Source organism: Salvelinus sp. IW2-2015, linkage group LG13 (genome assembly GCF_002910315.2).
Source record: "Salvelinus sp. IW2-2015 linkage group LG13, ASM291031v2, whole genome shotgun sequence".
Lineage (NCBI taxonomy): Eukaryota > Metazoa > Chordata > Actinopteri > Salmoniformes > Salmonidae > Salvelinus > Salvelinus sp. IW2-2015.
Genome location: NC_036853.1, coordinates 7,403,908 through 7,418,289, shown reverse-complemented (window position 1 = coordinate 7,418,289; position 14,382 = coordinate 7,403,908). Strand labels below are relative to the sequence as shown.

At 41.5% G+C, this 14,382-nt stretch overlaps 1 protein-coding gene across 4 annotated transcripts; it reads left to right on the top strand.

Annotated features, from left to right (window-relative positions):
* Positions 1–2,409: 2,409 nt before the first annotated feature.
* LOC111972050 (creatine kinase U-type, mitochondrial-like) lies at positions 2,410–13,575 on the top strand. Of its 4 annotated transcripts, none has more exons than XM_023998886.2 (10): positions 2,410–2,545; positions 4,919–5,138; positions 6,322–6,520; positions 7,691–7,786; positions 8,383–8,604; positions 8,738–8,823; positions 9,928–10,051; positions 10,179–10,313; positions 10,945–11,070; positions 13,130–13,575. In XM_023998886.2, exons 2-10 carry the CDS (start codon positions 4,990–4,992, stop codon positions 13,235–13,237), a joined length of 1,245 nt encoding a protein of 414 aa, XP_023854654.1. In that variant the 5' UTR covers positions 2,410–2,545; positions 4,919–4,989; the 3' UTR covers positions 13,238–13,575. The 4 variants fall into 4 exon arrangements, with proteins under 4 accessions (XP_023854654.1, XP_023854655.1, XP_070302205.1 ...); XM_023998887.2 differs by having other exon boundaries at positions 2,483–2,562; XM_070446104.1 differs by lacking the exon at positions 2,410–2,545 and adding an exon at positions 4,296–4,312.
* The last annotated feature ends 807 nt before the right edge of the window (positions 13,576–14,382 follow it).

The window sequence follows — 14,382 nt, the reverse complement described above, 5'->3', positions numbered from 1 at the left end:
TAGAATCCCCCCCCCCCCCAATGTTCATTGATCACTGAATGTTCAGTATGTGACTGACCAGGTATCAAGTCTGGGTTGTTTACACTATTCAAGATTGTGCTAGCCTACTTGGCTAAAGGTAAGGCCACACTGAGACGCATGAACGTGGATGAAATCGAAAATTACATGGGGATAGACCTGCATCATTATCTCCTTTTTTCCCCCCAGATTATTTGCATACATAACAAAGGTGGACATATTGTGTGTTTTTGCATAAACAATCATGTTAGTTGTTATTCATCCAGCAACCGATAACTTCCATTGAGGAAAAAAACTTGTCTCAATACAGATTTTTACAGACACAAAATCTCAATGTGGCCATAATCAAAAACCTAGGCGTTAGCTCTGGGAACTAAAATTAGTCAAAAGTACTCTTGCAAGTCATCGTGCAAACTTAAATGGTTATAGTTGAAGTCGGAAGTTAACACACCTTAGTCAAATACATTTAAACTCGGTTTTTCACAGTTCCTGACATTTAATCCTAGTAGAAATTCCCTGTTTTAGGTCAGTTAGGATCACCATTTTATTTTAAGAATGAAATGTCAGAATAATAGTAGAGAATGATTTCAGCTTTTATTTCTTAATTCACATTCCCAGTGGGTCAGAAGTTTACATACACTCAATTAGTATTTGGTAGCATTGCCTTTAAATTGTTTAACTTGGGTCAAACGTTTCGGGTAGCCTTCCTCAAGCTTCCCACAATAAATTGGGTGAATTTTGGCCCATTCCTCCTGACAGAGCTGGTGTAACTGAGTCAGGTTTGTAGGCCTCCTTGATCGCACACACTTTTTCAGTTCTGCCCCCKAAAAATTCCACAGGATTGAGGTCAGGGCTTTGTGATGGCCACTCCAATACCTTGACTGTTGTCCTGCAGCCATTTTGCCACAACTTTGGAAGTACGCTTGGGGTCGTTGTCCAATTGGAAGACCCATTTGTGACCAAGCTTTAACTTCCTGACTGATGTCTTGATGTTGCTTCAATATATCCACATAATTTTTCTTCCTCATGATGCCATCTATTTTGTGAAGTGCACCAGTCCCTCCTGCAGCAAGGCACCCTCACAACATGATGCTGCCACCCCCGTGCTTCACGGTTGGGATGGTGTTCTTCGGCTTGCAATCCTCATCCTTTTGGCCAAACAGTTCTATTTTTGTTTCATCAGACCAGAGGACATTTCTCAAAAAAGTTTGATCTTTGTCCCCATGTGCAGTTGCAAACCATATTCTGGCTTTTTTATGGTTGTTTTGGAGCAGTGGCTTCTTCCTTGCTGAGCGGCCTTTCAGGTTATGTCGATATAGGACTCGTTTTACTGTGTATATAGATACTTTTGTACCTGTTTCCTCCAGCATCTTCACAAGGTCCTTTGCTGTTGTTCTGGGATTGATTTGCACTTTTCACACCAAAGTACGTTCATCTCTAGGAGACAGAATGCGTCTCCGTCCTGAGAGGTATGACGGCTGCGTGGTCCCATGGTGTTTATACTTGTGTACTATTGTTTGTACAGATTAACGTGGTACTGTCAAGTGTTTGGAAATTGCTTCCAATGATGAACCCGACATGTGAGGGTCTACAATTTTATTTTCTGAGGTCTTGGCTGATTTCTTTTGATTTTCCCATGATGTCAAGAAAAGAGGCACTGAGTTTGAAGGTAGGCCTTGAAATACATCCACAGGTACACCTACAATTGACTCAAATTATATTAATTAGCCTATCAGAAGGTACTAAAGCCATGACATCATTTTCTGGAATTTTCCAAGCTGGTTAKTGGCACAGTCAACTGAGTCAACATCTCCCTTTATGTAAACTTCTGACCCACTGGAATTGTGATACAGTGAAATAATCTGTCTGTAAACAATTGTTGGAAAAATGACTTGTGTCATGCACAGAGTAAATGTCCTAACCAAAACTATAGTTTGTTAACAAGAAATTTGTGGAGTGGTTGAGAAACAAGTTTTAATGACTCCAACCTAATTGTATGTAAACTTCCGACTTCAACTGTATGTTCTGAACCACTTTTTGTCATTCCCAGTTTTAATTTCTGTACCTGTAACAATTTTTCAAACAAGATACAAGTTAGGCCTATTATTTATAACAATTTTAGTTCAGAGTCTCCATCACTGGACCCAGTGGATGGGCAGTAAACCTGTCAGGGTGTTTTCTTTTGTGTATTTTTTTTTGTTCTTACCTTATCAGCAGGTATATTTGATAAAAGGCACCTGATAGTCTAACTCTGAAATCACCCTTTCCTGTTCAAAGGTCAGAGCTGTAAAGTACATCTCCCTTTATCTTCCAACTCTAGTGAGTGACGCAAACGGACCTTGGTCGGCTCTGTTTTCGTAGACTGTATAGACCCCATTAGTCATGTGTATATGTGTGTCTCAGGTGAACTGGTAGGCGTTAGTCATGTGTGTAGGCAAAATCAACTCTAAGGGAGATAAGGAGCCACCACGCCTCACGGGGCTGCCAAAGGCATCAATGGGCAGTACCATCCAGTAACTGAAACAAGGTGAGTACTCCAACAAGGTGAGACTATCCTACAAATATTTCACATCTGTAGTGTGTCACATAAAACTTACAATGTATAAATGCTTTACACATTTTAAGAATTGGTTTGCCATGAATGTTAACTCAATTACCATACCATATTAGGATATTTTTAACAATGTATTATTTATTGCAGTTTTGTCATTCAGTAGGAGACTGCTGTTTTACAGAATTATTCCACATGATAAGAGACTGCTGATTGCTAAATTGTAATGCAAATGCATATGTTATGGAATCATTCCTCCTGCGATGGAAATGCCTGTATAAAGAAACTTCTCTTGCATAATTTCCTCCTGTGAACTTTGATCAGATATTTCCTCATTTCATGTCTTGATCACTGAATTATCCCCTGCTAAATAGTCCTACCTAAAAGTCGCCCTCAGAATACAGTATTGCAATAATCTTGCCTTGACCTTTCAGTTGAATTAGGCATATGGCTGAATAGGGACGTGTGCATCTTTAAACGTTTTGTATCTCAAAAGAAATATATTTAGCCACTATAGTTGTCCTTGGTGCCTGCAAAAAGTCAGAGCGCCTTTCTAAACTCTTCGTTCCTGCGATGTATGCTGACGGGTCCAAATTAGACTATTGTGTAATTGCGCAAACGCCAATAGCATACTGTAGGTTTTGTTGGTTTGGGTTAATAAAGCATAATGTTTGTCATATTCCAATTTATTGATAAAATAATTTGATAAACCAATTATGAAAATGCCAAGAGTATCATCGAGTTGTTCTACTTTGACTTTTAAGGATTAAATCGTTAGCGTTACTACACCCACCCATAACGCGTTGCATTGTTACTTGGGTGTCTAGTTATTGGATGTTTGTCCGTGAGCAATGTTACCTCTAAAACGTTAATGCGCAAATTTCCAGCGCGCGTTTACGAAGTGAACACTGTGGCTGTACTCGCTTTAAATTAGTTCTACCAGTGGCCAAGTAGGATACTGTGCCTATTTGATCATAATGTAGGCCTAACAGAGTGGCCTACCATCAAAAACAATGGAGAAAATGCATCCCATAACATTTTTTWATGGAAATAGCTGTTCTATCATTCAGCCAACACTAGAAGTCAATGTGTGGTGTTCAATGAGACTACATTCCATGAGACTTTTGGGGGGGYAAAACGTGCAGGACTGGACATTAACCTGTTTATCCACTGGTCCTTCAGACCAGGTGACAAAAAAATGTTGTTGTGTTTGATGCAAGAAACCACTTTACAAAATAAAATGCATTATTATTCCCATACCATTATTACAGAGAATCAGACAAATTATGCTACCCTCTGCCTATTGGTTGCTTAGCTTATTCAACCCTTGTCTTAAAATACAACACTGCCCCTTCAAGACTATTTTCTTTTTATCTCTTTACCTGACTCACTTTTCGAAGATGTCTAGAAATGTATACGTTTTGTGCTCTTGTAGGAAGCAATCACTCCCCTATTGCTGACTACAAATTATCTATAACTGGGCTAATAACTCATTAGATGGATATAATATGGCCAATATACTAAGGCTGAGGGCTGTATCCAGGCACTCTGCGTTGTGTCTTGCATAAGAACAGCCCTTAGCCGTGGTATATTGGCCATATACCACACCTCTTTCTACCTTATTGCTTAAATAGGCCTACTTCAGCTATGATTGGCTATGCCGCACGGTCTTTGTAGAGTACGGGCAGCAATAGAAACCTAGTCCTATGCTTCTGCCTACAGTACAACACAACGTCTTGCATAGTTAGTTTTGTTTCAGTATGTTGCATTGAAAGTGGCCAATATTGAATTGATTTGATCACAATTGCCACAGTAGAGGGAAACATTGTGCTTCTCTCAGTGGGCTGATATTTCTTCTGCGCTCTGTATAACAGTCCTGGGGTAGCTGCTCCGGGCTAGTGCGCGGCAGTCTCGGGGCTACTGCGCAGTTTAGAGGGAACATAGTGTGGTAGCCTACTTGTTCTAATTGAGTTTGACAAAATGTGTTATGTTTAATTTGACATTTCTAATTTAATATTTCTCAATTCAATAGTGTTTCATGAACACAATTAAATTATGTCGATCTGTAATAATTTAATGGAAAAAAATATATATATATTATAAATATTTCCAGTAGGACTAACTACTGTCCAGCATTGAATTAAGTAGGCTGGCGTGTATGGGAATTGAGAGCGTTTTGAAAGGAGGGGTGAAATACACACGGACTTCAGCAAATGCTGCTATAGCCTAGTCTAGCCGCTTCGTCTGTTGCTGCATTCACTTGGATCCCTCAGCATTCACACCACGCGTCGGGCTCCTCTTCCAACCTCACTCATCATATCCTCTCTGATTTTCCTCCTTTCCTTTTAGACTCGTAGCATCACCAAGGCTCACATTCCATTCATCCATCCCTACCTCTCAAAAACTGTGGAAATAAAGCAATGGCAAACAACTTCGCCAGAATATTGTCCGGCAAACGAAATGTGGGCATTATGTCATTAGTTGGAGCCGGGTCTTTGACAGCGGCCTTTCTGCTCAACCGTGAACATGTCACCGCCGGAGCGCAAGTACGGAGAGTGTACCCTGCCAGGTAACCCACGACGCCCTTTATTGCGCTATATGGACATTCAGTCCAGCCATTTCAAGGGCGACATATTGTCATTCTATAGACCTGCTGTTTTAGATACAATAATACATGAGTAATAGTCTACGCTGACCTACATTGAATTCTCTGACTGTCAAAACTGGAGACTAGATGACATTATTTTAGCAGCAGCGTTGTATGAATGTGCTATTTCGAGTCGGTTCTTTCTTACTTTTTGTGGAAATGATAAATGACCTAGGCCTGTTTTATTCATGAAATGTTAAACCTCATGTTTTTTATGTCTAATGATGAAAGATAAATATAAAACAATTAAAATGTATAACAAGTCTCTGAATGCATCGTCTACTGATGGAATGTTTTGCCAACAATATGTAGACTACATTGATACGCTCTAATTAATTATTTGGTGAGATAGACAGGTGTTTTTTTTTTTCAGAACCATATTGGAATGGTCTAGAATGAATCTAGAATCTCCTTAAATGACTTGCATGGGGGCTGGGCTAAAACTCAGCTTTATGGTTTTATAATGATAGGCAGAATCTACCGCAAAATCGATTAGAGAAGATGTTGGAGGTTAAATGCAAAACTGAACAAACCGATTGCATAACGGAAAGGCCTATTAAGAAATATAGGATATTCCGTTTCCAAAGCATAGTCAAAGAATGCTTGTCGAAGAATGCTTGATCAGATTGTAGCATGTATGGTTGCACTGTTGTGTCAGTGATGACCGCGCACTGCGACAGGTATAGGCTTAACATAGCGCGCATGCACTGGTATGTCAAAAGAAAAGCACAGGTAGGCTAGAACAGAGTGATAGATGGAAATCACTGTAGCTGTTGGCTATTGAGTAGCCTAAGCTACATTGCAGCGAGTCTTAGGCTGTAATTATCATAATGGTGTCATCAATCACGTGTTTCCTATATAGCTTATATATATATATACATATATATATTTTTTTTTTATATTATATATATTTTATTATATATATTTTATTATATATTTAATTATATATATGTTATTATATATATATTTTTTTATTATATATATTTTTTTATTATATATATTTTTTATTATATATTTTATTTTTATTTTATTTTTTTATTATCCTTGTGGTTCTCAAAGACAATGATTTAGCCATTTGTGTCCGTATGACAATGTATCCCGACAGTGCGGACTACCCAGACTTGCGCAAGCACAACAACTGCATGGCCAGCCACCTGACACCTGCTATTTATGCCAAGCTGGTGGACAAGGCCACGCCCAACGGCTACACTCTTGACCAGGCCATCCAGACTGGTGTGGACAACCCCGGGCACCRCTTCATCAAGACCGTGGGCATGGTGGCAGGGGACGAGGAGTCCTATGAGGTCAGAGCAGGCAGCAGTTAGAAGTCTTGAATGCAGATGACAGATGTATAGTCTTCATCAGGGTGAAGCCATAGGCTGTCTATTTTCTCAGTTCCTCACCGCTCTTACAAAGCACATTGGAGGAGAGGATCCAATGTCCCCTCTGGACCTCAACCTCAAATGAGCTTTACATTTAAAATATATATAATTAAAACTGTTTTTGCTTTGTCATTATGGGGTATTGTGTGTAGATTGATGAGGGGGAAATAACAATTTAATTCATTTTAGAAGAAGGTAGTAATGTAACAAAATATGGAAAAAGTCGAGGGGTCTGAATACTTTCCGAATGCAGTGTATATATTCAATGTCTGCTTTTTTAATAGGTGCCCTTCTTTCTGTGATGTTTCTTAAAGCCATAAAAAGCCCATTTAGTCTATAGGCTACATTTATGTCAGCTACATTAAGAATTAATGAGTACTCTCGATCTTTTGATACTTTCTGACATGAGGAGGAGCAAGAGCAGTGGTCTATTGACCACATTTGATATTACAATCCCAGCCACTTAACCTGACAATGGAGAACAGGCCCACCCAATCCCCCCTGTCCCATTTCAGACTGAGAACAACTACCACTGTACCAGAGGGGTGTTGGTTTTAGGATAGAGGAGACCTTCATTTGGGATCACATCTTTTGGTCATCAGTTTCATTGCTTGCTATGAGACTACACCTACTCAGAGACATTGCTATAATAGTATAGTATAAATCATACTAGAGTACAATACTATACTGTAAGCCTGTCTAATAGTTTGTAAAGTGACAGTGATTCTCTTAATGTAGTCTACAAGGGGGCAGCAGGTAGCCTGGTGGGTAGGAGCGTTGGGCCAGAAACCGAAAGGTTGCTGGATTGAATCCCCGAGCTGACAAGGTAAAAATCTGTCGTTCTGCCCCTGAGCAAGGCAGTTGCCTTGTTCCCCGGGTGCCGATGCCGTGGATGTTGATTTAAGGCAGCSCCCCCCCCCCCCCCCCCCCKCCKCCTCTCTGATTGAGGGGTTGGGTTAAATGTGGAAGACACATTTCAGTTGAATGCATTCAGTTGTACAACTGACTAGGTATCCCCCTTTCCTTTTCCATAACTCCTAACCAAATGAGAGACTGTATAATGATGACATTTTTGATGTGGGGGGGTTTCAGGTGTTTGCAGACCTCCTTGACCCGGTCATCAAGGAGCGGCACAATGGCTACGACCCACAGACGATGACCCATCCCACCGACTTGGACTCCAACAAGGTACAGAGATACAACTTCACTGAAAACAACAGTATGGGCTGTGTCTGGTCAAAAGTAGTGCACTATATATCGTTAGGCAGTAAATCGATTGTGCATACTGGAATGTTAATCATACATTACGTTATATTACATGAATGTCGTTTCTGTCTGATGAAAACCTCTTGTCTCCAAAACAGAAACCTTTCAGGAAATCGAAAACAAATGACCGTATTTTCTCTTTAACGAACATATAATTCTGAAACTAGAAGCTTAAATTAAATGTTCAGAGTACATTGAGGGAAGTTACCGCTTTAAATAAATGTGGTATTTTAATTTTTTTAAATGTCACAAGGTTTTTGTCAGACAGCAATGATATGTTATGCTACAGTGAATGTCAATTACTGTATATGGCATACAAATCACATATTAAAGGAACCTAATGTATGATCAATAATCATGTCATGACTTCCTTGACTTAAACCATTTTGCTTTTTGGGGAGCATAGGTCATTCACAAATTTCCTTCATGTCGGTTTCATGATACTAGGCCTAACTGTCATACTATTTACTACTATAGCTACGCCATTCGTTATTTTTCTGTTTCCCTCCGTTTGTCAGCTCAAGTCGGGCAAATTCGACGAGCGCTACGTGCTGTCGTCGCGGGTCAGGACGGGCCGTAGCATCAGGGGACTGAGCCTGCCCCCGGCGTGTACCCGGGCAGAGCGCCGGGAGGTGGAGAAGGTGGTGGTGGACGCCCTGGCTGGCCTGAAGGGGGACCTGGCGGGGACATATTACAGCCTCACCCACATGACAGACCAGGAGCAGCAGCAGCTCATTGACGTGAGTCATAATGCCAATCCATTTGAAGACCTAAAAGACAGGAGAGAAACAATAGCAGATACGTTTTGTTAGGCATTGATGTTGTTCCCCTTTCATTAAGACAGCATTTCCTGTCTCTACTGTGTTGACACAGGACCACTTCCTGTTCGATAAACCCGTGTCCCCTCTGCTGACTTGTTCAGGGATGGCCCGCGATTGGCCAGATGCACGCGGTATCTGGTAAGCACCTGTTGGTTATAGATACAGAACCTTAGTGGTCATAACGGTGATAGGTGACTTTGATTATTGTCTCCTCGTTATTATTTGCATACAGTTGGTACAGTTGGTGCTACACATCACCATGACCCTTCTTTATGGAGGTTTTCCTTCTAGCAAAGTGACAATGTCCACTAGCTTGTATCTCCTGTAGACTGAGCCATAGACTCTCCTTGTAGACTGAGCCTCTCCTGTAGACTGAGCCATAGACTCTCCTTGTAGACTGAGCCTCTCCTGTAGACTGAGCCGTAGATGTACATTAGTGATGCAGACAATGCCCTCTCCGCATTGAGTTTCAGTTGGTGCCCAGAAATAGCCGGATGCCAACCGCTACCCTGCCAGGACCTGCTCCAGCCATTCTCTACCCCCCTACAGCATGCCAGCCTCTCCTCTATAATTCATCCTCAGGGCTCTAAATTAAAAATGTCCTGACAGCTCTCTCCTCCTTTCCTGCTTCTCTCTGCTCTCCTGGCTTCAGACCTATCCATTACTTCATTCAATTCTCTAATTGTTTTCAGGAGGCCAATGGGGCAAATATGCCATTGTCTATAATGCAATGCATTACAATAACATTTTTGCTTATATGGAAATACTGTATCCATTACAATGCAATTTGATTATTGCGTATGTGGCAATACTGTATACCGCCACCATCGCCTGAATGAAGTTACGACGTATGGGAAATGGAACCTGGACAGTTACCTCTAGCTGGTGCAATAGAGGATGGAGAAATGATCTCTCCGTCATGTATAAATAGTTGAACTCAATCCAATTTGAGGAATGCTCTGAGCTCCTTTTTAGACCACCCGGATCAAACCTGATTACCGACAGAAAGGAGAAACAGAACCTTCTATTTTGTAAATAAAAGGCCTCTGAGGAAAAGCATTTATTATCAACGATCGTGATCAGCTCCTCTGAAATAGTCTACATAAACTGGGTGGGAGGGCTGGGATCCCATGGCATTAGGAAGCACTACACAAGTATTGATTTATTGTTTTGTGTCGTTTTAAATTAGTATTGATACATTTTGTGTTTTCAATCCTCGCCACTCCTTTGTACCAAACCCAGGCATAACAACACAAAGACCTTCCTGATCTGGATCAATGAAGAGGATCACACCAGAGTCATCTCTATGGAGAAGGGAGGCAACATGAAGAGAGTGTTTGACCGCTTCTGCACAGGCCTGAAAGAGGTACACACACACACACACACACACCATTATGTGGCTGCCGGTGTATGCAAGACAAAAATACATCTCAGGGCAAATAAAGTTGTAATCGAATGTTTTTCATCTAGTCTAAAGTGAAAGGTTTGTTCAGGTGGAGAGGCTGATCCAGGAGAAAGGCTGGGAGTTCATGTGGAATGAGAGACTGGGCTACATCCTCACGTGCCCCTCCAACCTGGGCACTGGGCTCCGTGCTGGAGTACACGTCAACCTGCCCAAGCTCAGCAAGGTAACATCTAATCAAGAGCACCAACAAGCATTTTGCATTGACATGGGTTAACTAATTAGGGTCAAGTGCATTGCTCAAGGGCGCATGAACAGATTTTTCACCTCGTCGGCTCGGAGATTCGAACCAGTGACCTTTCGGTTACCAGCCCAATGCTCTTAACCGCTAGGCTACCTGCCACCCACGTCATTCCCAAACCACAGGCTATCTTTTGGATTTTCCAAATACAGACTCATAAATACACAAACCCCTTAAATTCAAATCTGGACCTCGAAGCCAGTTCCACTGCTTTTTTCCCCCTTCTTCCCCTGTAATCAGGGATTGATTTAGATTTGGGACACCAGGTGGGTGCAATTAATGATCAGGTAGAACCGAAAACCAGCAGTACTCCAGACCTCCATGGTAGGACTTGAATGAGACCTATACCCTTACACCAGGGACCAATACGATCCCCACTAGCTAGTCATCCACCACCCATCGTCTTCTGAATGTTTCTCTTTGTTAGGGCACACCGTAACAGAAAAAAAGAAAAAAAAAACGGGTAAACGAGCGTTGAGATGGTATCTCTCCATTTTCCAACCGTTTTTCTGTTTGAGCGTCTACTAAAAGTGACTCCTGTCTGGTAAACCTGCAGGACCCCCGCTTCACTAAGATCCTGGACAACCTGCGTCTGCAGAAGAGAGGAACCGGGGGAGTGGACACTGCAGCCGTGGGCAGCACCTTCGACATCTCCAACCTGGACAGACTGGGCCAGTCAGAGGTAATGGGGAATACATTGTGTTATGTTTAGACACTGATCTTGGGTTGGTTTAACATGTTTTTTCCCACTACTAATGGGTTCAGTTGGGTTTAGATGGAGGGGAAGCTGTTCCTAGATCTGTACCTAGGAGAAATTTCATCCCACACAGCTACTGGGTGCATCTCAATAGTTTAAAATGGCGTACTCTCCATTACCGGCGGCTACATTACAAGGCCATGCAAAATATATTCACTTGGTACGACCGGACAAATTTTTCCCAGAAGTAGCCTACGCTCCTTGTAGGAGGAGCCAAAGACTTAAGTCAAGTCAAAGTTATTACCCATTACAGATGGTAGGAGGAGTGTAGCAAATCCATTCGCTTTACCCATCAGTCAAGTGAATGAAAGGATGTGAGAGAGGAATCCATTTTAGACTATTGAGATGCGGCCATGGGTTGCACTGGAAGGCTTGAGGAATGTCTTGAGGAGAGAGACTGTCATGCCTGTGTTTAAACTTAACCCTCTCCTGTGTCTGCATGGGAGACATAAGTTAAGTACACATCACTATTCTGTACGGTGGGACTCCTGTACACATCACTATTCTGTACGGTGGGACTCCTGTACACATCACTATTCTGTACGGTGGGACTCCTCATCAGTATTGTCATGCCTGGGTTGTATGATGGGATTATTAACATGGGTTGTATGATGGGATTATTAACCAGGGTTGTATGATGGGATTATTAACATGGGTTGTGTGATGGGATTATTAACATGGGTTGTGTGATGGGATTATTAACATGGGTTGTGTGATAGGATTATTAACCATGGGTTGTGTATGATGGGATTATTAACATGGGTTGTGTGATGGTGGATTATTAACATGGGTTGTGTGATGGGATTATTAACATGGGTTATGGGAATTATTAACATGGGTTGTGTGATAGGATTATTAACATGGGTTGTATGATGGGATTATAACATGGGTTGTGGATGGGATTATTAACATGGGTTGTATGATGGGATTATTAACATGGGTTGTGTGATGGATTATTAACATGGGTTGTGTGATGGGATTATTAACATGGGTTGTGTGATGGATTATTAACATGGGTTGTGTGATAGGGATTATTAACATGGGTTGTATGATGGGATTATTAACATGGGTTGTGTTGATTGGGATATATTAACATGGTTGTGTGATGGGATTAATTAACATGGTGTTGATGGGATTATTATTAACATGGGTTGTGTGATGGATTATTAACATGGGTTGTTGATGGGATTATTAACATGGGTTGTGTGATGGGATTATTAACATGGGTTGTTATGATGGGAATTATTAACATGGGTTGTGGTGATGGGATTATTAACATGGGTTGTGTGATGGGATTATTAACATGGGTTGTGTGATGGGATTATTAACATGGGTTGTATGATGGGTGAATGCATGGTAAGAAGGTGGTGTAGTTCCTCTAATAACACTGTGCATTGACACATACACACATGATTCAGCTAGTCAAGATGTGGTTGATCAGTTGAATCAGGAATGAGGTATTACAGCACTGGGAATGAAAGCCCTGCATACACTGCAGCTCTCCAGGACCAATCAGTGAGGAATGGAAGGGCAAGTTTGAGAGAGTGAAAAAAATGAGAGAGACTGAGAGAACGAATAATTTAGTGGGTGAAAAAAAATGGAGAGAGCAAGAGCGAGAGAGAGACAAATTTCGACCATCCACAATCTCTCAGTCCACATGATTGAGGGGATCAGTTTGAGCAGGGCTTAGAATTCTGATCACTAAACTTGATCACATAATGACTAGTTATTTGGGATGTGAGATAATTCGTAGATCAGTGATTTGGCCAKTGTCTGGCCGCAATGCAGTCGATCTCAAACACGCGCACACTTTGGTTGCGTGCCACGTCCACGACTGTGCCAACGGGCATCAGATTGCTAGGCCTATATCATATGATGTGCTTTAGCTGATGTGCTAAACCRCTTACCTAGATGTTGTGAGATCTGTCATGCGTCTGCAATGCAGTCGCTCGCTAACACTCCCACTGTCTCTCTCTGTGATCAGGTCCAGCTAGTGCAGACGGTGGTAGACGGCGTCAACTACCTGATCGAATGTGAGAAGAAGCTGGAGAAGGGTCAGGACATCAAGATCCCTCCGCCGATCAGGAAGTAGACTAACCCCCCAACTCCCAACCCAGATATACCTCTTCCTACCAACCTCTGTCTCATCCCCATCAGAACCATAGGTAATGTGTACACATCCAACTCTCTTTGAGATGTCAGATTTAAATGGCACCAAACGTTCCAGGAACATTATTGTGGTAGTCATTGGGARGTTTGGAGCCAAAATGCCTGACATGTTGGCTGAACTCTGCATACCTATAGCTCTAATCCCTATACAATTATACGTAATGGACTCCTGCTTTAACACCTAAACCAGGTCTCTTTTGAAAAATAGACTAACCTGGCTAAATATAGGTTGAATAAATAAAATAAACCTCCTAACCCTAAGCTACAGCATGTCCTATACTCAATGTGTCTGCTACCATTTATCCTCTCCTGTGTATTATTGGGTGGATGCCTATATTCTATATACCATGGTATTGTTGAATGCTTGTTTCTGATTGGCTTGAAGGGCATTCTAGAGCGTGCATTATTTCWCTATAACGCACAGTATATCAGCACGGTAGAATTCAAAGGCTATAGTTAATTCTTACATGTTTTGAGCTGCTTTTGAAAGCAAAAGTCGTATGGAAAACTTTATGATCATTGCTGAATTAGATTTTCATAATGGCAAGCTAGTAATTTACTGATGGTTTGGTTAGCTAAACTAGCAAGTCTGTTTGTTTGGTTACTACGGCAACTACTGTAGCTATCTAGTAAGCTTGCTAGAAACTTAAGTGGATGTTAAACACATTTCTACTGGAAAATGAATACACATCTAGCGGAACATTTTACATTTTAGCCATGGTATAAAAGGGATAATCAACACGATGCTCTAAGCGTTCTCTGGAAAATAATGTAACTCCGTGGAAGGTCAATCCCGCTCTTGTAGCGCGTCGTGAAACACACCTTCCACGTCGTTAATTGTTTTCCATAGACCGCATAGAGCACCGTGTTGATTATCCCTTACATAATCCATCCATTTGTGGTAGTCTATATTCAGTGTAACCATGTAGTGATTGTTGACAACTTGAATGTAGCACAACAGCCATGTTGGACAGATAATAACTTGTAAGGGGTTTGTCTGTATGCTTGGGGTTATTAGGAAGACACGGGTTGAATTTAGTCTTACTAATAACTCATGCTAAACTACTC